The sequence below is a fragment of the Corvus kubaryi genome, unplaced genomic scaffold, assembly GCF_017639235.1.
Source record: "Corvus kubaryi isolate FWS band 111438036 unplaced genomic scaffold, C.kubaryi_AGA036_p1.0 137, whole genome shotgun sequence".
Lineage (NCBI taxonomy): Eukaryota > Metazoa > Chordata > Aves > Passeriformes > Corvidae > Corvus > Corvus kubaryi.
This window is the reverse complement of record NW_024580671.1, coordinates 15,005,213-15,030,742: the sequence shown is the minus strand read 5'-3', so window position 1 is coordinate 15,030,742 and position 25,530 is coordinate 15,005,213. Positions and strand designations below refer to the sequence as shown.

At 38.0% G+C, this 25,530-nt stretch overlaps 1 protein-coding gene across 1 annotated transcript in view; it reads left to right on the top strand.

The window, feature by feature from the left end:
* CNTN1 (contactin 1) overlaps positions 1–25,530 on the top strand; it is a 229,334-nt gene that overhangs the window by 130,604 nt on the left and 73,200 nt on the right. The window contains exon 3 of the mRNA XM_042018024.1: positions 18,606–18,735. Within this exon, the coding sequence (XP_041873958.1) occupies positions 18,627–18,735 (109 nt within the window). The 5' untranslated portion in view covers positions 18,606–18,626. The remainder of the gene's footprint in view (positions 1–18,605; positions 18,736–25,530) is intronic.

Below are 25,530 nucleotides of genomic sequence, written 5' to 3'. Positions count from 1 at the left end.
AGGAGCTGCAAACATTTAAAGTTCCCTGAGGATCTGCTTCTGTGTAATTTGGGTGATATAAGCCTCTCCTTCCTGATAGAAGGTATCTGTGAATCCACAAATCTGCTATTACTTACTGATGGCTACAAGGGAAGCTCAGTGGGATGCTGGGTGAAGGACAGGACCCAGCAGCTGATGAGTACGTTGTCTGAGCTTCCTATCATTTGATTCTTGTGCAGGCAAGCCTCCAGTGGCACCACTCATTCCCTTTCCCAAAGGACTCGTATTTTATACCCATTCAAACGTGAAGATAAGAGCTGGCAGTAAATTGGTGATTTTCAATTACATTTCTCTCCACTTCATTTTTACATATAAATTAAATCAAACACCTTACACTGTGAATTACAAAACCAGCAACACCATATGTACTAGCATGCTTTCTGCAAACTCTGAAGGAAAGAAACATGTAGGCATTGTGTTAGGACTGCCACTCATTATACAGTGTCTAAGCTGGTTTGCTCTAAGCTGTTACATGTGGTAAAATTGCATCTGTTAGAGAGATCTTTCTCATCTACCTGTCATTGTTCACCCAGATGAGGTACTGGGGGACAATTTATGAGCAATCTTCAGAGTAGGGGATGTCACATGCTGAGACTGGCCATCAGGACCATGCAGCAGCCAGCTTCATACTAAAGCTGGATCCTTCTACTAAACCCACGTGTATGGGGTAGCAGGAGACAACTCTCTCGTTTGGCACAAGGCAATGTAAAGCAAAGCTTGGGAAACCTTTGCAGGAAATGAACTGTATCTAATCCAGTTTTCTATAGTAGGAAGCATATTATTAAGCCAAATCACCATGTTTATCCGTTTTTTCTTTGCACCCTTGTCCCTGAGGCCAGTACTCTTCCCTCCTCTGGGCAAGCTCTGGAGAGTTTTATAATTTGAGGGATGAGAAAGCCTTCCCTCTGTCTCCTCCCCTTCTTCCACCCGTGCTGTCTCTCAAGTTCATGCCAGTACTTACTGCTGAATAAGATGCAGCACTCCATTAAAACCCAAATCACTGAAATAATGAACTATAAAACCTTGCCAGGGGCAAAGTGTGTTTTGTTAAGATACCAGAAAAGATCCACAGGGGCCTGGTCTTTGCATTTACTCCCATCAAATAAAAAAGAAAACAAGGAAAACAGCACAACTGCTAGGAGGCTATCTTAATTTTATTTTGAGACTGCTCGTATTTTCAGCATCGAATCCACTTTTCCTTTTTGCCCAGTTCTGTTGTTTTTTCCTGTCATTTTTCTGTCATCTTCTGTCATGTTTCTTCTTCCTTGCTTTTCTTTTCAAGTGATTCTGGTAAGCTGAAATGGTAATTGGCTCCCTGACAGGCCAGCTCAAGTATTTGCAATTTATTTTTGCCTGTCACCTGTTGAAAAAGAACTGGAGATTCCTTCTCTGCCAAGAGAGGAGTCCATTAGTGACACAGGAGCAGCAGCTGCATCACGGCAGGGATGCACAGCAGTTATATACATCACTTACTCTTTATCTGCTACGAGGCATTGGGACTGATTGTTGCCTGTAATTCTCTACCTAGGAAAAAAAGAGTCCCTATAGTGCTTAAAATAATCTGCTTTCTATTTTAATGCTTGAATTGACATTTCTTATCCCACAAAACCTTCTAGAAAAATTATTTAAATACAAACAGAAAATTGTGGAGCTAAAACATACTCCTAGTACTGTGCTGCATTGTTTCTATTTTTATATTGTATAACCTTATCCAGAAGGTGTAGAAGCACAGTGGTGAATCAGGTGGCTTCTCAAGACACTTTCAAAACCTGAGATTCACTTAGACTGGCTTGTCTGAGAATTCAGGTTATAGTCAAAATTCATAATGGTCATATTCATGCAGAAAAAGCAGCAGCAGCCAATGTATTCATAATTTCTTTCCTTATCTTCCACTTGTTATATTGAAGCTAGAAACATTGCAAATATAAGTGGTTGTGTTGTATTTCAGTTTTCATTAAAAGAGGGAAAGCTAATAAAAACTGTAAGATTCGTAATTGGATTACAGCCAAGAAATTTGAAGAATGCTGTGGTCACTTTTTAAACCTCCTTTATTCTGTTCTTTTATGCAGCATCACATTGACCTTTGGCAGGATGCTCTCTGTGGAGACAGGTTTTTTTTCAGTCTGCTAGCCTTCTTTAGTCTTTGCCAAGGGCTGGTAGTGATGGGATTTCAGACATCCTTTCCAGTGATGGAATTTCATATACCCTTTTTCTGTGCTTTTACTCCTTTCTGAAAAAGTACTTTCTGTCCCGGTAACCTGGTAACATTAGCAGTGCATGTGGCGTGGTGTGTGGAACTAATTGCCAATTAAATAGTAGGGAAGGCCAAGGTCTAACAGAAAATCATTGTGCACAGTTCATTAACTGCATTTCACAGAACCGAAAGCATGCCACGCGATTTTTAAAAACAGGTTTAAGGAATGAACAGTTTCTTCCTTAATACTGAATAGCTGCAATGCAGAGCAGAATGGAAAGAAATGCAGACTAGCAGTTCCTGGGGTTTTCAGTTCCTCCCCCTCCCCGAGCTAGATATCTGTGCAATTCAGACATTTCTGTGGATTAGTTTATCATCTCCATGAGGTGAATGGCTTTAAAAAAGACATGGGGAGTCTTGGAGATAATCAATATCTTAGTGCCGTGTGTAAATATCCTTTCTCTGATGTTCAATTACAGTAAACTAGGAAATACTCAATAAGATTGAGGAAAGCACTGCAGATGCCTTTCAGGCAGATTTTAAAATATCTGAGTGGCTTCACAGAAAAATCATGAGAATAATGGTAGTATTTGAAAGCATGCCTTATCATAAGGGGTAAATACTATAGAGTACTTAACTTACAAGGATTCAGCTAATACCTACAAGCAATACTATAGGGGGTAAAGGACTATAGAGGGAAACTTTTGTTTAGTAAAGAAAGATACAAAAAGGCTGGTTTTTGATGCTACTGGTTCCTGGTGCTAGACAGATTCAGACAAGAAATCGAATGGATGTACATGTGTTTCTCTGAATGTGCTTGAAATTAGGCAAATATGGCCAAAATGAAAAATGAGACATAAGAAGTGAATTTGTGTTTGGGGTAAGAGTGGGAGTGTAGAAGATGTTAGAATGAGCAGCATTTCATCTAGAGTAATGTGATTTGGAGTGTCAGTGCTAAATTAATTGGTGGAAATGGGTAAAATGCTTAGGAAAAAAAAAGGAAAGGGGAGAGCACCCAAAAATATGTGAAAAAATATTTGAAAATTGTGTTTTTAATAATAGATACAGAAGTCAGTCTTTAACCTTGGTACTTCAAATGCTTACAGGCAAAGTTTCTGAAAAGAAACTGTTTGACATATGGTCTATTGCATAAACTTAAGATGTATCATAAAGCTTGTTTTTTAAGGCAGAAGCAGTGACATCTAGCCATAATACATGGAGATCTATTTTTTAATCTTGCTGCTGATGAAATGATGAGTGACTGCTGTTTATAAAGATTTTTTCTTGCAGGTAGTTTATATCTATGCAAATGGAACACCTTTCAACATAACTCATAACCCAGTATCATCTCCAGACCTTTTGTAATTGATGTAGCTATTATCAAGAAGTTTTTCTTTTATAATCAGTTCTTTCTACATTTTTGATCTCTTGATCACAGCTTTGTTTGCAGTTTCCACAACTGTTTATAGTATTCAGACAAAAAGTAGGTTGACGTTTTTTTACTTGTTAGGAGCAACAAAAGTTGCTACTCACTAAAGAATTATCTACTTCAAACCTCACTGGAGCACGGCACTTTATTTTGTGGACTCACAGTGTCCTTTGCTGAAAGCACTAAAAGGAGGTGCTGTAAAATGGTGTTGGGAACAGGTAACAAGGCTTGTCAGTGTGAAAGGATCCCACTCTGGGGAAACTCTATGCCAGGACATCATCATCTGCCTTCTGTCTGCAGCTTGAGATCTTGAAAGGCAGTGAGCACTCCGAGGTAGGTCTGTGAATTTCAGCCAGCTGCCTCAGTGCTGAGTGTGATACTTTTTGCCTTGCAAGAAAGTATTCAGTAGTTACTGAAGAACCTCAGGGATGGGGAATGTCACTTGCTAAAGTGGTATGCCTTGCTAAAATTTTACCATACATTCTATCTAAATCATTCCAGAATCAAATTCCAGATTTTGTTTTTGTTATGTCTTTCTCTAGAAGATTACAGTACCCTTTTGTCTCCCATATTTTCAAGCCATACTTATGTGCTGTAACCAGGATATTCCCCAGTCATCTCCTTGGTAGCCCAGACAGGTTGAACAAGGAAAGTAAGACATTTTCTCCACTCCTTTTGTATATATGTCTATATTTTACCTCTCTCCATGCTCTTTTTTTCCAGTCTCTTTAAATAAATATCACCCAGCATCATAATTATTGTCAGTGTTCAAATATGAGTCATGCTAGTTCCAAGCAAATTTGCTTATTTCTAACAAGTAAATTCACATGATAATTGTACTTCTGAGTCATTTAATCCTTAAGGGTCATGCAGTTCTTTTAGCCACAGCATTGTCCTGGAAACCTCAGTTAAATTGCTTACCCAGTGTATCCCTTAGATGCCTTTCAGAGTTGCTGCTGTCCAGAGAGCACCCATTCTGGTTTATGACCTCTATAATTTATTCCTTTTTGCACTGAATGCCTCCTAAGCATTGAAGAGCACTGTGGCTGCTTTGTCCTTACTGTTAATTGTGGTTCTTTAAAACCAGACTTCTTTCATTTGCAATTATACCAGGAGTGAATTTCCATTTACTTCCAAATAACAAATATTACCAAGCTGAACCAGTCAAAAACCTGCTCTGAAATGTATTTTCTTTTTACATGTCCTTCCTTTGGCATTATTGCATGGGAAAGACCCAAGACTTCAGAGCTTTGCTTGTATCTTACAGCCGTGTGCCTGCCTGGCAACATGATCAATACAGTTCTGAAAGGTAAGACATCAGAAAGGAAGTTTCCTGCGTCAAAGTGACCCTGAAATACAGCCTAAAAAAGATACACTTTAAAGTCTCTTCTTGAATTGAAGGAAATTTTTACAATTCCTGCTGTAAGAGGTTAACAAGGGCTGTCAGACTTCTTCCACCTGAGTGTTACTGTAAGATCTACCCTGTGTCTGTTGGGAATTAGGAAGAGAAGTGGTTTTTACGCCACAAAGGAAATGAAAAATTAAATGTGCAAAATCAATAACAAAAGGTTGGTGATTCGAACACAAAACAACTCTGTAGAACCATCTTCAAGGTACACATTCAGTTTTGAATACAAAGTCATTCAAAGTGTCTTCAAAATATATGCAGATTTTAGTCAAATGCATTAAATTTTTTCACAGTAGCAGATGATCACTTTCAGATAACCCTTCTCAGAATTTAATATATTTAATAATTTAGCTAAAATTTTTTATTTTAGCTAAATGGTTTAAATAAATTTTATGAGACATTGTATGAGTCACATTTGTTTTAGAACATAATGGAGTCCAAGAGCTCACTTAGGACCATCATCTGACCATTTGTATTTAATTCAGATACACTTGATGTTCACTGTAGGTTCAGTCTTTTGAGGATAAATCCGAATTGCCAATAACAACATTTTTATTACAAACATTAATGATGTGTTAGAAGGAATAATCTTTAGATATGCCATGAAGCATAAAATAGTGATGGTAATACGAGCACTTAATGAAATAATCTGACTCATTATATGTTATAGAAACAGCACTTTAATATTTTGTGAATAGTAAACTTGTCCACTAGTGACTGGTTTCTTCAAACTGTGTACTGCAAAACACATCAAGATAGAGGAAGGTTGATGGTAAGCAAAGGAATTAAATTCTCCTTACTTTATTTTTTCTCCTCAGTCTAATTGCTTTTCTTCTGATGAGACTTGTAGACAAGTATGAAGTCGCAGAATTGACTGAAGAATATAGCAGGGTGTTTTAAATAATCTCCTCAACTGTAATCTCAAGTGTCAAATATGGGAGTAGAGATGAAGAGAGTTTTTCTTTTTGTCTGTATCAAAAAATCTGTTCTTGAACACGTTATAGTAGTCAAAGGGGAGTTTGTCCATGTAAACCAGGAAAAATCTAGCATTTCTTCAATTCTCATGAATAATGAAGGAGTATATTCATGTACATTATTTCGAAATTTATTGCTGATGCTTGGATTTTTGTTTGTTTTCTTCCATCCACAATAAATATCCCTTTGGATTCAGCCTATAAACAATTGAGTTGTCTGCTCATACTAAGAAAATGTGTACTGCAATGCTATAGTATAGGAAAAAGCTGGAAGGAAGCTTCATCGTTGGGGAAGGTCTTAAAGCTGTCTTTGGTACGTGCTCTGTTAGGGGATCTTGTGCCTCCTGGAGTGAAGCTTGCTGCATGTCTTCTGAAGCTCATCTTTTCATGAAAATCTCATAACACTTTATTCCCACAGAGACCTTAACCTTGGTCCTGAGGTCCTAAACCATCATGTTATTTCCTTTGTTCCACTGTGCTTCTACCTAAACCCTTCAGTGCCAATACACCATACTGACAAGGACCGCATGCTCCTCTTGTTGCCAAGTTTCTGCTGAACAGTCCAAAGAATGATCTGCAAAAGTTTGGACTTGAGATCCTGTGATAGATCACAAATACTGAAATTTTAGCTCTTCAAAATTGCCCTTGCATTTCTGTGTTTGCTATAAAAAGAAAGCCAGATTGCAGCATTAAAATAAATTACCAAAGCAAACAGTAATGTAAGATGGCACATCTAAGGTAATACTGACTTATTGTCAAGTTTCAGTGTCTTACAAAAGGATTTTCTGTTATACCATCAGCACAGAAGCTATCTGTGCTGTGACCTAGAGCTACTGTGTTTATTAGAAGAAAAAGGTTATATATAAAACTGTGATGCAAAATGCCTGATTAGTTTGTGTATATCAAATATTATGTAGTCATGTTCTCCACTAGAAGATTTTTTTCATACTGGTACTGTAATGAAAATTGTAAAATATTTTTACCAAATGAAGGCAAATACCCGCAAAGTTCTCAGAATGTTACAGAACAAACATTCTACATTTAAAAGGTGTAATTGTAATATTTTGAGAAATGGAAATACTAAATGGCTAAATTTTTGTTGTTATTATGATTCATTTGGCAGATGCATTAGCAGATCCCAGAATGTGATATACAGCAGTTCTGGGTAGTTACAAATAGCATCATCCTTCACATAGCCTTTTAAAATATTCTTACACATGCTAAACTACTGTCATATCTCCATCAGTATAAAAGCACAGAGATGCCAGTGAAGGTAATGATGCTATTTAATTTCTGGTGTTGGTTACTCTGAGTAACATTTTGTCTGTTCTCTTGTCATTTCAGCTGTACATCTGGGTGTAATTTTATCAAATTTTTTTACAGATAAATTGAATGTGAAAAGTACCTTACATGCCTCTCCATTTAAATTAGATCAATTAAGAAAAGCTGAGCACTTTGGGGAGAAGGTCAAGGAAGAAGGACAAAGGCAGATGTGATAGAAAGTATGTGTAAAAGTTAATGGATTAAAGCACCTATAATTTGTTTCATTGAAAGACATTAAGGTGTGGATGTTCCTAATTTGTAGATCCACTAGCATATCACCAGAGATATTAGAATATATGCCGATTACTTTGCTTTTACTGGGTAGAACAATGTCTGCAGGTGATTATGTGCTTTTCCTTTTCTTAGATAATGGGTTTATTGCCCTTCAGTTGTGGTACTAGACAATGAAAAATCAGAACAGTTAATATTGTGTGAGTACTTAACAGTACAGTTTGAATGACCAACCTTGCTTGTTGACCAGTTTTGGTCATATACAACCCTCAAATAAACCTAAATAATTTGAAAAAATAAAATATAATAATAATTCTATTCTTTTATTCAGAAGTTGGAAATCCAGAATTAGGAAGTACTGCTCTTTGAAAACTTTAGGTCATAATAGGGAAAATGAATAAAATTTCAGTGCATATTCACTGTCTTTCCAAGTTTACTAAGCAAAGACTACAGACATTGTATGTTTGAACTCTCTTCAGTGCTGAAAAACAAGAGTAGTAAGCACAGAACTCTAACACTGCTACATACTGCATCTCATACTTTCAAATCAGAGTTATTATTCAGAACAGGTAGGATTCCTATTTTGAAAGGATTATCTCTTTCAGATATAATTTACTGCAGTTTTCATTATACCTGTTTGGTCAGAAGCTCCTAAAGAGGGAAAGCCCCTGTGCTGGAGGCCATGTCGGGTCCATGTCAGAAATGCAGTAAATACAGATTAGCTGTGCAGGACCTGTAGGCAGTTGTTTAATGAAGTCTGTAGGGACTCTATTCCATTGCTTGGAAAAACATGGAGTCACTGCAAGATGTGACAGAATGTCTTTGCAATCACAACCTTTTAAGTGAGAAGGTTATTTTGATTTCTTGACTTACCACCACAGTGAAATAGCATCTGTGAGAGAATACACTCATATGTTATGTTCAACAGAATAGTTATCAACTAAAACATTTTTAATATTTGAAATTAGTCAGTTGAAGTGGACTTACTAATGCAACTTTGATAACAAAAGGGAAATGTCTTTTTTTGTGGCTGATGTGCCTAAGCTGTACTTACTTACATAACAAAATATATCTTTTGACACCAAAATACGAAACTTGGAACAAGATCCCTAAAATGAAGTTTTGTAGGCTTCATTCCTGCAAATTGGTGACTGCCTCTTGTGATTTTGCTGTATGTGTTCATTCTATACTTAAATATTTGGAGACATGTCTGTAGGTCAGGCTTTTGGCTTTCATATATCTCTCTGGTTTTTTTATTTGTTTGGGTGTTTTTTTTCTTGATATTTAAGTGTAAAAAGCAAAGCAGAATGTTTTGCATGTATAAAATCAAACTTTTCTCTCTTTTGGTTTTATTTAGAGACTTGTTAATGCTTAGAAGTGATCTTACATAGTTCTCTGCACTCAGATGTTGAACTGATTAGTCACAGTTTTTAAAATATAATTTTCATACTTTATATACAGATGTTATTGTATTTCAGAGGTAAAATACTGGCATTTTCAAATGTATTTCATTACAAAGATAAATCACACTCTCATGAGCTTATCTTTCACATCGTTGTAGGAATTCAGCATCAGATGCATTTCACTGAACTTTCTGGCTGTTTTGGGGACATTGCCAGATCTGGTTGCCTGGGCGAGGTGAGCCTGCAGCAGCTCCCTATGCCCATGAGAGCCTGCAGTGATGCTCAGCAGCCCCCAGTGCATGCACAGCTCTGTGTGTGGCTGGCCACCTACAGCAGCAGAGTCACCAACAGAAACAGCCCCAAGAGCCTCAGGCTGTCTGACTGACTGGGATGGATCCCGTTAGTGGAAAGCTTGTGTGCGTACACGCGTGGACCCATCCCTGCCGCACCTGGCCTTAGGCACCCAGCCTGCCTGGGACCTGGGCCTGGATGCCCAGCTATCCCCAGCTGCTGGCAGCAGCAGCAGTACCTGCTCCCAAGCCTCTTACTGTAATTGCTCGCTATTTGATGGCTGCTGGCAATCCCACACGGGCATTCACACCCACAACAACATATCTAATCACCTTCCATAGCTGCTGGCACCCTGGATACATGTATCCCTGTAACCTATGGCCCCTTGTCCAGTTGCCACCACTCAGACCTCTGACACATTCTGTTTTCTCCTGCTGCTGCCACCATAGGGGCCTAGGCTCAAAGTCCCATATCAGTGGTGGGCACCTGTGCCTCCAGCCACATCCATGCACACAGGGTACAGACCCCTCAACCAGAAGAGTCACAATCAGGCCCTTTTGTCCCCTTGTCTATCCATTTTCCTGCCTATTTTCTTCCTTAATCCACCTTGATTTAATCTAAGTGCAGTCATGAGACCAAGATTCTGAGTAGCATTGGGAAAATATGATTCCTTATGTCAGGTGCAGTGGTTTTGGCACAGGGATTTCCAAAGGCTGTTCTGATGATATATGTCCTTGTGTCCCTCCTTGCTGGCTAAGTGTTAAGAGAGATTTCTGTGCATGCTGTGTGCCTCTGAGGGTCTACTGGCATTGATGGGGAACACATGTATGAAAAGTATCAACTGACAGTTAGGAGGCAAGAAACTAAGTTTTAAAAAAAATCAGTTTTTTCTTTTCTTTCTCCCCAAAAAATGTGAAGACTACAGAAGTAGTGCTCTAGTTGTAGGTCATTAAACCGGTAGAATGCAACCCTTACTTATCTGCTGAAATCTTCAGAGTACAGCTAAGCTTGCCTTATGAGTATGTATCCTTGAAAAGTAGTCTTTAAAACATAGAGGATCTTTGAAATGGTGGTGGCAGCTCAAACCTATAAAAAATGCCAATGGGTCTCACCATTGGTCAACTTCTATTTGGAAATGTGTAAGCTTAAAACCAAAAGGCACAAATAATATATTGTTCCAAAATCTACCAGCAAGTTCTAGTAAACATTGAATTGATTTTCCTTTTTTCTCCTTTTTGCAGCTGCTAGTCTGATTCGAACTGTTTATTCATAGGATGAAAGAGATGTTTTAAGTATTCTCAACAGTTCCAAGTGATTGATGTAAATTTAAAAAATGCTACTCTGATTTCAAATAGAGTTGCTAGGAAACATGCAGTTCGAAGATGAAATCTCCCACTGAGCTTGTCTTTGGCTGTACAATAGGAAGTATGTTATAGGGTATCCTGAGTTACAGATTATATGGATAAACTGTTAAACTTGTATATATATATATAAATACATCTGCTGTGAACTTATTGAATATACATTATTCGTTCCCATATCTGCATTTACTGATGAATAAAAAGGTATTACTAAGTTCAAGAAAATGTGAAAATCAAATGAAAATGCCAAGAGCATGATAAAGATTTTCTTACAGTCTTCATTTTGTTTCTCTGAAACATAAATTGATTGTTTTTTTCTTAGAAATGGATCTCTTTAAGATTTAATTTCAAGATGATGTTCTGATTAGTACGTTTCCTTTTATAAACTTCCAACAAATTTTAAAGCTCCAAAAGATAACAGCAATTATACACTTAATTTTTCTGAAGAAGTTAATGTGTTTTGTCCCTTAAAAGTTATTGTCCAAAGTAACCTAAAAATCCATGTTATCATGAAGGAATACCCAGTTTTAATGGATATTTATTCGTATTAATGGCTGATGTTTTTTCATGCTGATTTTAGAGACGGGTATGTTTGGTTACCTTGGAGTCAAATTTAAACTGCTTAGTCTTTAAGACACAAGTGGAAGCTACTTGTACATGTGGGAACAGAGTAGTATGCTGTTCTGTGGGATGCTCAGGACTTGGCAGGAGGTTTATTGATTTTTGCTGCTGAAATATTTTACCAGGCAGTCCTCAAGCAGCAAAGCCCTTACAGCAAGCTTTCAGAAAAGTGAGTAATGCCTGTGTGTTATGACAGTAGTAAGTGCTCTTTTTCTTATATATTACATTAGAAGAAAGAGCAACCAGTTGCTGATAGAGCAAAAAGTGTGGATAGGGACTGTCTGTCTGACCCTTTGTTGTTGACGTGATGATTAGAGAATGCTTAAGTACCGCTAAGCGACACTTCATGATCTGAAAGTATTTCAAAACTGTGTTTTTGCAGCTGACTTAAGAAAAGTAACTAAACTGTATTAATAATTAATAGTAAAGCTGAGTTGTTGAGCTTACCACAATTTAGAAGATGGCTAATGTTCCTGGAAATATATGTTTGTAATAGTACTACCAGATGACCCTTCATTACAGAGGTGTTGGTTAACTGCAGGCTGAGAGAGATGTGTGACTGCTCTAAGGCCCTTGTAGGGAAGAGAATTAGTATTGGTTCATAATGAATCTGTGGATGCAAATAAGAAAAATAAGACATATTATTAGTTGCGTGAACTATGAGGACAAAATAACAGAGACAAACCAGAGAGAAATAATGAAAATGGGAAGGATGATACAGCCTGTGTTGGTGCATTCTTCCTCAAGTGCAAGAACCTGCATTTGCCTTCTTTGAATTTCAGACAATTCTTCTCTGTCCATCTCTCCAGCCTGCTGAGGCCCTTCTGAAGGGCTCACAGCACTCTGGGGTGTCAGCCCTCCTGTCAGGTTTGTGTTGTCAGTGAACTTATTGACGATGCATCTTCATCCAAGTCATTAATGAATAAGTTAAACCATACTGGGCCCAGTACTGAACCTTGGGGGACACCACTAGTGACAGGAGTCCAACTAAACCCTTTGCCACTTATTATGGCACTATGGGATCTGCCATTCAGCCAGTTCTCAATCCACCTCGCTGTCCACTGATCCAGCCCACACTTCCAGAGTTTTCCTATGAGGAGTTTGTGCAACACACTGTTGAAAGCCTTGCTGAAGTCAAGTTAGAAAATATCCACTGCTCTCCCCTCATTCATCCAGGTGTTTGTTTTATTGTAGAAGGCAATGAGGTTGGTCAAGCATGATTTACTTTTAGGGAATCTGTGTTGCCTACTCTTGATCGCCTTCTTGTCATCTATGTGGATAGAGATGGCCTCGAGAATGAGGCACTACATCAGCTTTCTGAGGATTGAGGTGAGGCTGACTTTTTTGAAGACTGGGGTGGCCTTTGCTTTCTTCTAGTCCTCAAGAACCTTTTCTGATCACCACAGCCTTTCAAAGATAATTCCAAGCAGCCTTGTTAGGGTGTTCCATCAGCTCTCTCAGAGCATCCTCTTGTAACCACTGTTTCCCCTCCCTTTAGCAACAGGCCCACATTATCCTTTGTTTTCCTTTTGTTATTGGTGTAGTTGAAGATGCCCTTCTTGTCTTTCCTGGCATCCTTGTCCAGATTTAATTCCAGATGGAATTAAATTCCAGATCACCTCCAAGATACTGGTTCTTTGTATTTCCAAGTCAATGTTTATTAAGCAAAATTACAGAACTGGTGGAGTTATCCAGTAGTGAGAGAATCAGTAGCTAATTTAGCCTGTTAAAATATATTAATAAACTGATTCTGAGTTTTGAGTTTCTTTTTATTATTGGTTATTTAGCACCTGTAAGCAGTTTAAAAAAGTTGAGTTATTGGAGGGGAGGAATTAGACTGCACTTTGCTCCAACTTTGTGCTTCTTTGTTATGTCATTGCATATTGTCCTTGAAATTGTAAATTCTTTTCGAGAAGAGTATCTTATTTATGGGCTATCAAATTGATGTGCTTTTTAGCTGGATTTCATTCATGTGAAATGGAGAGTGTAGCTGTATTCTCTATATAGGATGAAGTGGAAAATATTAGAAGCATGACTGTTGGTGATGGACTGTTTGGGCGAGTGGGCAGTATTGTGAGCAGTAGACTTGAGATTCCGTTTCCACTTGAACAAATCTGTCAAAAACGAAGATTATAATTATAGAAATCATAAGGAATTGAAGTGTTTCTATGAGCCTTTATGAAGGGAACTAAAGTCACTTTTGGACTCTAAGTGAGAGCCAGCCAAAACGTAAAATCTTCTGTAGATGCAGCAGTGCTGTAAGAGCAGGGCTGGCTTGGAACTCTGCTCACAGCAATCCCACACCACTGGAATGACACAAATCTGTGTAGTGGCAAGGAACTTGACTGTCACCACTTTTCCAGTAATAGAGAAAGCTAGTAATTGCTAGTGGCTAACGTAATGGCTTCAGGAGTAAATTGGATTGTGGGTGATGGCTCAGACCAAACCAGACTTACAAACAAGATACAGCGCCCTTTTTAATGGCATGTTTTTACCTAGATTGTCAAAACTCGTTCATTGATTACAAAATTAATTTGAAAAGGCCAAAATAGCAGAAAAGGACAAAGAGTGATACAATAAATAATATGCAATATACATAATTATTTTTTTAAATTAAAAAGTTTCATGGTAATTCTACATACTGATCAACTAATAAGATTTGTGAGGAGTTACTTACCATAGGAGAAAATGCCAGCTCTGTTAAGAAAATAAAGATGAGGAGCAATTACATGCTTACGAAAATCACTGAAAGAGTCTGAAGTAAAAACAAATACAAAACACTGATTAGGCTGAAGTATTGTGTGACTCCTAAAAGACTTTGATTATAACTTGCCACTGTGTTAATTTGCTAGTGAATTATTGCAATTATATATATTCATGTTTTGAAAAAGGGTAGAGAACCAGAGAATTCTTCTAGATTGTTGTATCTATTTATAGTTTAATCTGGATGGAATCTCTACCAATTCTAAAACTTGAATCTCTATAATTATCATAATATACCAGGAAATGGGGATCACAACAAGCATCTTGATTTACCTCTCCTAGCTAAGTGTACTATGCCAGAGCTCCCAAACACTTTCTTTTGCCCCCTCTCTTCCCCATCAGCACTTGGGGTTCCTGTCTCGAGCCCTGAGTGGATGTCAAGGGCTGATGCAGTAATCACGCTGCTCCCACTCTGAAAGCCTTGGCAGGTGAAGTTCAGGAAAGCTCTTCCATGGTAAATGTTGAGATTACTGACAGGCAACTGGTAATTCTCATACACCTTTATCTGCCTACATCTCCTTTGCTTTCCCTCTCTGCCTTTCTTTCTACCTGCCCTTTTGGGTTGGTTTACTGCTTCCATTTTCCCACACTTCACTTACATGTCTCACATTACATCCCTTCCCTCTGTAGTGTTGAGATCTTTTCTTTGCCTCCTCTTCACCCGTTCAACATCCCCCACTGTTGCTCTGCTTTCCCTTGTCTATCCCTATCCCTTCTTGATTTCAAATCTGGTAGATTATGTACCTTATTTTTACTGCTTTTGATCTTAAAAATCTTTATTCAACTGACTTCAATTACCTGTGTTTGTAATTTCTTTTTGTCTGCCCTATAAATGCTTTATGCCCTTGCAAAACGATGTCATCTGCACGTTTGGATTTAACAGGGAAGTGATGGAAAACACTGTCTGCTTCCATAGCAGTAAAATGGGTGTCTTTTTCTCCTTAATAAATGCCAAAGTGCACTGAAGATCTGAAGAAAGCCACACAGGATATGGCAGAAAATGTAGACATTTTCCTAAAGTGCATTTTGAGAGATTAAAAAATCCCAACAATTGGATAGTATAAAGAGGCAGGTTTACCCTTGTGTCCTGGGACCACCTCTCATCCTAATGAAGCATCATGAGACACTGCAACCCTCCAGAAGCACCCTGGCAAGTCCCTGTGTTCGAAATTGAACGTGCTTCCCATTCAGCAGCCAATGCCCCAGTTTTTTCCACCTCCTTTGGGAGGATTGCACTCCAGACAGCTCACCAGATGTTGTTTTTTTGAATTTAGCAAGGCAAAGGGTCTGTGGTGGTGACTGGCTCTTTTGGGAAACTGAACAGTCAAAATGGACCTAAGTGTGTTAGTTAGCATTGGATAGTAATTAAACATGACATGGTTGCAGTTAAATGCCTGCTCATTCTATTATATATTTTTTAAATGTCTCACTTGTTTGCTAAAATTGTGGTGTTTTGTTTGGAAAAAGAAGGATCGTGTACTGTGCAGACTGAAGGAATAATGTGTAGGTATGTAGTCACTCTGCTTTTTCAGAGGAGAAAAGCGACTTGGCTGTTTTTTTGTCTGGGAATGGTTTTTACTGAGGCAGCAATATCCTTCTCACTCTGCAAAGATAAAAGGTTGAGAGCTATAATGTGAAAGAGGCAGTAGATTGTGCTGCCTGAGCACTGCAGCCCACGGTGCTGCCTCCGGCACCAGTGCTGCTACCTCAGATAGGCCGGGACGGCTCCTTGGGTGGCTGGGTGGTAACACTGCACAGCCATAGCACCTCACACTTAGAGCGATAACCTGCGTGCTGTCTCATCTCATAGCAGGCACTTCTGCCAAAATTCAGCAGAGCGATATGAAACAGCTTCTCACCCACAAGCTGAGATGAATCAGAAGGGATGGCTGTGCTCTATATACAGAACCCACTCAGCCGAAACAAGTGAGAGTAGGGAAAGGATTTCAATCCTGGCAGGGTGGATAGTTTTGTCTCTGAATAAAATGAGGTATTTATAGCATTTTCTGACACAATTTTTATTTACTGTAATTGGAACCATTGTTCAAACCATTTTTTTTCTGAGCCAGCAAAAAGGGATTTTTGGAGAGCTAGAGGACATTGTATCTTTCCAAAATCGAACCTAAATTCTGCTAAAGAGAGGGAGGAGGGATCTTCCATCTATGACTATAACGTCAGAGAACACAGGGCTCTTAACAGTCTCATCTATCAATATGCTTGAACACAGTTATTATCACCATAAGCTGCTGTGTAATTACCATTGTTCCCAAAAGAGCTCCTGTTTCTTCGCTCTTTAATTATGTGCATTATTTCAGCATAACTATGCAATTTTACTCATGTCATTTGGAAACAAATGTTTCAGGCAAGGCAGTGTCATATCACAAGGATGTCATAGCCAGGGCATGGCTGCTGGAAAATTATACAAAGTTATTTCTTGATCTGACCTACCACTGTCTTCTGGATGAATCATACGCACACAGTAGTTCATACCTTGGTCAGCGTAGATGCCTGAAATAGTTGTGGATGTCCTTTGTGTGACAGTCTGAAGAAACTTTAGTGCCAACAGAAGTGAGAAGGTAAAGATGTTTATAAATTTATTTATAAATTCTTCCCCTTAGATCCAGCTACAGTAAGCATACGCTTTTGTTGCCAATGTAAGAGCCTTTTTCTAGGGAATATTTCTAGATAAATCTCAGTTCTAGGGAATCACTTTTTGACTCTTGTCTGTGTTTTGCTGAGAACATTTTTCATATAACAGCTAGCTAATTGCAGGGTCATAGTTTTTAACTTTTTATTAAGGATTTAATCTGCTAAAAAATAAGGAAAAAATGTGACATGCAACTGGTCCTGTAATTTCTGAGCCAAAAGATTTTCTTGTGATATTTCTTGTCATTTTCCTGCACTATGAGTTTATCAAAACACTCTTGAAACTCTGTTATAAGGAAAGTTCACTGTTTGAGGCATGTTCAAATGAACAGCCTTAGCATTATTTTGAGAAAGAAGGGACAAGTAAAAGTCCCCAATGGCCAAGACACATTCCTAGCCACCTCAAGGGGAGACATGAGACACATACACTGCAGCAGGCATGTCTGGCAGCAGCTCAGACGAGAGGCTCTCTGTAACAAGACAAGATTTATCCCAGCCATACTTAGGGAGTCAACTATGTTTGTACTTGTCCTTAGTAATTTAAAATTGCCCCTTTCTTGGTGTTGGAGGTGGGAAACAGGGCAGTTTCAAAGCAAAATCTAAACCATTTGGATTTTGGAAATGAAAAACTTAGTAAAAATTTTGACATGGAAAGGGCAAGAGTCATGGTAAAAGGTGGAAGTCACTGTCAGTCATCAGTTCCTGGCACAGGAGGCTGGAAAGCAGGAGCATTGAGATTACACCTTGCAAAAAGTGACAATGCAATATTAGAATCATAGAATCATTTATGTTGGAAAAGACTTCTTTAGAGCATTGAGTCCAGCTGCTAACCCAGCACTGCTTGAGTCTACCACTAAACAATGTCCCTAAGTGCCACATCTACAAGTCTTCTTTTTTAGCATGCACCATGTTCTGGGATGCATGTTACTGAAGGGTGTTTAAGTATGTATAAGCATATTTTAACTGAAATAGTAACAAAATGAATATACTGAGAGGACTGGATGATATCAGCATGTGCCTGAGATACCATATTCTGTCAAGGATAAGCTGGAAGCCTTGCTTTGTGTGAAGTTCTTAACAGAGCCAATCAAGAAGCAAGAACAAGATGTGATGGATGTAAAGGATCCATTTATATATTCATGACAAGAAATCCATCAAAAAAACCCAGAGAATTGCACACTGAAAACATGATGACACATTTCCCTGAAGAAATAGATAATAGTCCCCAGCAAGAAACAAAAAGCTAGCAAAATATTCTGATTGAAAGTAGTAACAGATATTACAGAAGTGTTCTGAAAAAAATGGTTATAAAATCTTAGAATAATGAAAAGAAGGTGCATGCTTTTTTAGCTTGGTTTTAGTATATATACAGGCAGAGTTTCTCCCATATGGAAAAGAAAAACCTTTGAAAACAACATTGCAGTAATGATTGTATTCAGCATTTAAAAGGAAACTCACAAAAAATAAAACTGCCTTTGTGGAGAACCATTAATTGTATATTTAAAGTTTAAAATAGTGATACAGTAGACAAAATACTTGAATTCTGAAAGAGATGAATGTACTTCAGTTTCACTGTAGTCTTTTTACAGACTTTGAAGTAATGGATTGAAATGTAGTATTTACTGAGATGAAGAAGGATAGAATCTGGAAGATAAGTGTAAAAAAGGATGTTGTGGTTTTAACATTTACCATATTATTACTATCACCAGAAAATCTGAGTACTCTGAAACAGTGTGCTCTCTGAATAATGGAGATCATTAATTTGATCCAGAAATTCTGATGATGAATTTATTATTCAAAAGACTCTATCCTATATTAACTCTTAAATATTCAGTTTAGTCACCTAATCTGCCGGGCCAAATGTGATATGAGATAAAGCCTATTGTCAGAATTATTCACGCTCTCTTCTTTCTTTGTAACAGGCATTTTTAGCTCTCTGAAGGATGGTATTGCAGTGCGCTATTCCTTTTGAGATAATGGCTGAACAGAAGATAACCATTTGGTTCTTCATCTGTCATCTTATTACACCCTGTTTCGTCTACTCCCTGGCAGGTAAGATGATCTCCTGTGTTAATTCATTTAACTAACTGTTGTTAGTTTTATGTGTTTCAAGGACAATTAGAATGTTTGTATGGCTTTCATTTATTTGTGCACATACCACAGATTACTAAATGTGAACAATGAAGCTGTCAGGAAGCATATTTATTAATAAGAAGGGCTGCCATAATAAAAGGTTTGCAGAAAGACAGATCTGGACTTTAAATTTGGGGTTATGTGTTCTAATTTGGTATACGGAAGAAATCTAGTCTAGATTATAAAAATATCAATTTTCTGTTGTGCACGGATGATCAACATGCTTAGAATATGAAAAACAAAATTCTATATTATTGACACCATCTAAAATTCTTAATTTTTCAGAAGCCCAGTGTAGTGGCAGTTTTCATAATACAGTGGGGTAGTTCTGCATATTCTGACTTCAATTTTTTTGTTAAAAATTATAACATGTTTCGTAAGTAGAAGTGGGGCCATAAATATTAAAAACATTCTGGAGTCATATTTCTAGCATCTGAATTTAGAGAGATGTTTGCAGTTGTAATTTTACTTCCATTTTAAGAGATAGATGGAGGTCTTTGCAAAGGTGAAATTCCAACTGTTCCAAACAACTTTGAGATTTGTAAAGCTTGTTTCAGATTTCCATGCCAATTTAATGAATGCTGATTTTTAGTTGCTGTGATTAATTATACTGTTAGCATAAACAGTGCATGCACAAAATTTCCACCAATATTTGAAAAGTGCAAATATTGTGTACTAAGGTTTTGGTTATTTTCAAGGTAGGCTTTAGATCCTTCCCTACTTTAAGGGTCATAGACTTGCTTAATCTAGGATACCATTTCAGGCATTGCCTCAGTTTCACTGCCATGAGACTATATTCCTTATTATTGAGTCAAAAAAGCTGATTAATACTGTGATGTAAGCTCATTGCCTGTAAGAAATTAGTCCATAGCTCACAGGAATGATTTCTGCTTTAGTGGGAACACTACGTTATTGCTGTTCTTTACCCTGTGTCTGAGTTTGATGGAGGATTTACTGATGCCTAATAAAAATCAATACCTTCACAATATATTTGCTGTGTGTTTCAAGAGGTTTTTTTTTCTTTGTTAAGATATGAGGCTTGCTGATAGCACCAAGATTAAAACTTTAAACTCACTGCTTTAATTAAATACTGGGCTTTTCCTGAAAGAAAAAAAAAAGAAATTAAAAAAAGGCTGTCGACTGCTATCAATAATGTTACACATGTGATCTTGCTCTGGACCTGTTAACATCAAACAAAACACTAGCTGCACTAGCCAAGCAGGTGCTGGACACTGGTTCATAAAAGAGTTGAGTCAATCAGGGAGAAGAAATGTTCAGGTAATTTCTTGACAGTCAGGACCGAATGATAATTGCTATTGTGTATTCTGCACATCACCGTTGTGCCCAGAAGCAAAATAAACCTTGGCATCAGAATGTACCTGCTGGCAAGTGCCTTAGAATGCCATTGGAAGGTTGTGTGCTGTGACGGTCACGGCTAAGTGACATAGGAAGAACAAGGAGGGCTATCGTGATACTGCATGCAGCGTGTGTACACACTGGCACTGTCACAGCAAGGTTCACTGGATCTCTCACTGGACTGTTCTTGGCACTGTTAGATTCCCCCAAGATGATGGGAGCCTTTGGTGTGAGGGATTGTGAATCCAGGGCAGGTTCTAACAGTGCTGTTTCCGTTCAAAAAATTTTCCTAATTTATCTTCTGGTATGGAATAAATGCTTGCATTTTTCATCAAAAGCCAAATTTAAGGCCTACAACTGTCTCTAAAGGTATGGCACCACCCTCCAATGTGGAAGATTCCTAGTTTTATATAATCAGAGAGTGTTTGTTACTGCCAGTGTATTACTGCAAGGCTAAGCAGTGCACACGCTCTCTGCTCCTGGATTTGCTCTACTTTGCATAAGTAATTAAATAATGTTTTGAGTGGAGAGAAAATCTGCTCCTATCATCTAGGCTTTATGGCATCTAGATTATATAAATCTGATGTTGCAGTCTTTGCTCAGCCCCAGCACTTGAATGTTGCTGGAGGGTTTCTCATTTCAAATGGGTGTGAGAGCTGCTGGCAGTTAGTCTTAGCCAATTTTCCTTTTGAATATATTTCTTGGCAATTTAAATGCCATCATATCCAGAAAATATGCATCTGCAGTAACCAAGATGAAATATAAGGGGTTGCTTGGAAGTGTTCTCAGTGTGGTTAAAAAGTGAAAGATACTGAAGAGGAGGAAGGAGCACAAGCCCAGTGATCAGGTCAAGTTCTAGGAGGTGTTCTTTCACACATGATGTTATCAAGGGGAATGCTTGCAGTGTCAATAATAATGGAAAATGTGTGAACTGGGGATGGCTTTTAAGTAAAGATCATGAGTTCTCATTTAATTAACAAGACAGACCAAGTCCCAGAGTGAGGTTAACTGGGAGCAGATGTTGAAAGCAGAGTATTTAAGAATGCTTTGGCACCTTTTGGACAAAACACAGGGTTTCTCTGGAAGTATATTTGTCTCCCCTTGCCTTCTGTGGTGCTGGATCCACAGTTCTAGGTTGTTCTACTCTGTAAATTGCCTTTGGCAAACTCATCTGTGACTCTGTGGTCTAGGTTTTTGCAATCCATGCTTCCTAAACAGACCCACTACTATATTAACTTCTCTGGACCTAGGAAACTGATAGCTTCCAGATACATTGTCTTTTGAGATGTCTCACCCTATAGGCTCCCCAAGTTCAAAGATATCAGCCAAAAAACCTGAAAGTATTCAGAATTCATGTATTTGAGCATTGAGAGCTTTCAGACTATAACAGCTAGAAGTTTTGGGAAACAAAGAGCTAGGAACCTGAAGCTGCACTGACCTGATATGTTCAGGCCCAATTGGGCCTGAATTCAGAGACTCTATAAGCTAAGGAGTTTTATCTGTTTTCAAATTGTTCTTTTTCCCACTGCAGGAAATTCTAAAAAAATTTCCCAAAGTGAAATACACGTTTTTAGAAATTTAGAGTTTGCTTTGGAGTAAACACCTTGATGCTTTTAGCCAGTTCTATTTTGTGGTAATCAAAGCTAGAACTCGAGAACTGTTGCAATGACTGACCATTTCATCAGTGGTGAATGTGCACTTACTTATCTGAAGGGAGGCAAAGATTACATGAATCAGTGCATGAGAGGTTTAGGCAGAGACCTTCTGCAATGAGACAGGAGCAGTATTTATTTTCCAGGTAAATTAGTGCTTGAAATGTAGTCTTGCAGATATAAACTGGTGAAAAAGCCGTAAATAATTTAGTCTTCTGCTTACTGATAGAACAGACAATTATTATAAGAGTTGCTTTTCAGAGTGCACTTTGAGTAGTGCAAGGCAAATGAGAGCAGTGAATCACTCCTCAGGGAACATGTCAGTGATTGTCAGTCCACTGGCAAAAAAGTTGTTTCATGCCTCTTACTGATAATATTTGACTCTTCTCTACTTCCCTCTGAGATTTCTCCAACATACTTCCAAGTTGCCTTTTACTCCCCGTTAGATTCATGTCCCATTGCTAAGTCTGAATTTCAAACTTTTCTGTCATCTGCTTCTTGCCGTATAAATCAGTGAACTAAAGTGTATCTTCAATTGGGATAATAACCTATCACCAAAAGAATTAAGACAGTTTTTCAGCTACAGCTTGTTTTGTTCTTCAAAAGGCTAATTAAAAGCTGCAAAGACCCTATATTTTATTGTGCTTAATGAATAGTTGATTACATTTGGCTGTGAGAGGAAACAATAGTGAAAAATGTCCCTCCAATAATTTATTTCTGATAAAACTGTTCTACATTTTACCTTGGGATTTGATAGTGCAGACCCAGACAGTACTTGAGTTTGTGTCAGATCATGCCTTAGAAGGCAGATTGTCATCCTAGTAACTTCTGAATTGTGCAAAATGAGGCAGTAGTCCAGGGGTAAAAACGTCAAAAGCCCTTCTGCTTTTTGGATGACCAAATTTCCAAAAATCATTAGGACCTGAAACTTCAGAGAAGGCTGGTAAAGCAAGAAAGCCAGTAAGATGCAGAGCCTCTCAGTGCAAGGCAGTTGTTTTGATGAGTACATGGGGATGCTGTTAGACAGCATGCTGAATTTCTGAGTGTGTTGCTGGTATTTCATATGCACCAGGAAGGCTTGTGCAGAGAGACTGTGCAGAATAACTACTGCACTTCAGCTTCATTCTTAATTTTCTGAGCACTGGCTTTCCCATGAGATCAACATGTTAGGCTCTTCAGTCACTTTTGAAGTAACATTTAGGTTTTTAAGGAATAAACACCTAAATAATTTAAATATTGAATAGGCAAATGGGAATATGTTTAAAAGTACAATAATTGGTATTGGCTGACATTCCTCTTGGCAGTATGAGAAGACAAAAAACTGTACCATGTTAGGCACAAGTGGAGAAACTTGCTCTGCCAGGGACTGGAGCTTTTCATACTTGAAACTTGTTGTAAAAGAGAAAGTACATCATTATCTATGCAGGTCTTCAGGGTTCTCACTGGCACATAGAAAATAGAAGTAATTCTCCTGCTCTCTTCGGTCCAGAAAAGTAGAGGCAGCCTTCCCAAAGACAACCTAAGTCTTTCATATAATACGAAGTGGGAGTGCAGGAATGGTTACCTTTTCTGTTTGAGTGCTGAGTGGCTCTTGGAAAATGATTTCCCTTTATCATCTTGATGACTTACACTTATGATGTACCCCTCTCTTCTCCATCACGGTGATGCTAAGTCGTGAATTTTTTCAACATGGACACATTACTGCTTCAGCAAATAAGCTTCCCATGAATACCAAGTACAACTTTACCCACATGATTGAGAGAATTGAAAAAACAGTCAAGCCCCTAAACCTTAAATTATTCATGCTTGGACATTTTCCAGAACAGTAGGCTCAAACATGCATTTCTGAACTGAGGGCTAGAACCTACATTATTTAAAGCTTTTTATCACAGCATACGAAATTATTCACATTTTCTAAAGAGAGATAATAATTTTCTTCCAAAATAGGAATTGGATGGATATACTTTATACCTGTTTATCTCCTCTGTCTTGTCCCTGCTTGGATCTTAGAAGACCAGTTAATGCTACTGCTGAGTGTCTGACATTCATAAATAAATAATCATAATGTGATCACAGTGCTCAGAAATGTGGAAGTGCTGTGTTTATGTTCCTGCACACCAGGTAGAAATACTTTGGCTTGTTCCCAGACCATCGTTTCTGAGCATGAGCTTCTCAGACATGAGTAGGTCCTCATTCATCTGACATTTTGAAAACAGGACGAGATCTTCTTGTACCTTCATCAAATGGTTTCTGGTCTTGCAAGTCTAATGCAGAGCCTGACAACTTAGTTAAACTGATAATAAATTAGTCCAAGGCTCTTACGGTCAGCATGCTTTAGCACTCAAGGTTAATCTAGCCATGCATCATGTCAACAGATCTTTGTCCCTCTCTCATGTTAAAATATGTAACTGGATACAACACTGTCAGGTAGATCAATACTCACCCAACGGCTGTCTTGGGCAGCCACTTTTGGCAGTGTTAAGTGCTAGGGAAATAGATAGGTGTACAGGAAGCAGAAACAGAAAGAGAAGAAGACTCATTAGAAAAATAGAGATGTTAATTAAAATAATTTTATATTGGTGCACAGTGGGAGTGATGGGAACTTAAGTTTTTTTACCTGATTTAGCTTCTTTCTGACAGTGACCTTGGGAAAACTTTTAACCATGACTTGCTATCGATAGTCATGTCATCATTTGAGGTTTTTAGAATTGATTCTTCTTCAGCAGAGAACTTGAATATGTGCTTAACAATGCACTTATGTATAACCTTGATCATTTGGATCAACTTATATGCTTAAATTTTGTGATGAATCAGATTCCTGAAAGAAAATGAGAGAGCTGTTTCTTCAATTAAGGTTCAATTACTTCTCTATTTTCTTTGTTGTTTCATTTGAGGATATTCCGAAGGAGTGTTTGAGATCACTTAAAACTATCACCGGCAAGGGTATGAGTAAAAATCAGATTTAATATTAAGCGACAGCACAACAAACTTTGTTGGCAAGACTCACTCTGCTACTTACTGGACAGTGAAGACACACCAAGGAAAAAGGGAAGACCGAAAAGCAGCAAACAAAATCCAGTCAATCGAAACAGAAATGAGCCAAAAACTATATGGGGGATGATGGTGTGTGTGACAAAAGAACAGTGAGGGCGAGGATAAAAGGAATACGGCCTAAAAGCTTGACAGCACTCAAATGTAACAGTAATTAACTTATGCCTTAAACGTAACAATTTAACAAAGGAACAACACTTAACTAACTTATAACTTAAATTATAATTTAACTGTAACAATTTAATAGAGGAATAACACTTAACGTTTAGTCTAACTTATAACTTAAACTTAGCAAAAGAACAGTGCTTAGCAGCATTTAATTTAGCTTATGACTTTTGACTTAACCTTACTTACAAGCCTAACTTACTTAGATATCTAAGGTACTTAAACATCTAAGAGAGCAGCTTTTCTCCTGCATTTGCCAAAGCAAATGCACACATTTACGCACACAGATGTAAAGAGTCAGTGTACCTGTGAAAAATTCCCCTCATAGATTGTGGATACAAAAATGCTGCTAGCAAGGATTTTCTTGCTATTTTCTAAGCCCGTGAGAGACTTTTCTCTCTCACAGAAGAGGTAGCGGAGTTCTGTAAACAATGAAACAGCTGCAGCCTTGAACAGGCTTGTTTATGGTATAGTAGAAAAATATTTTGAC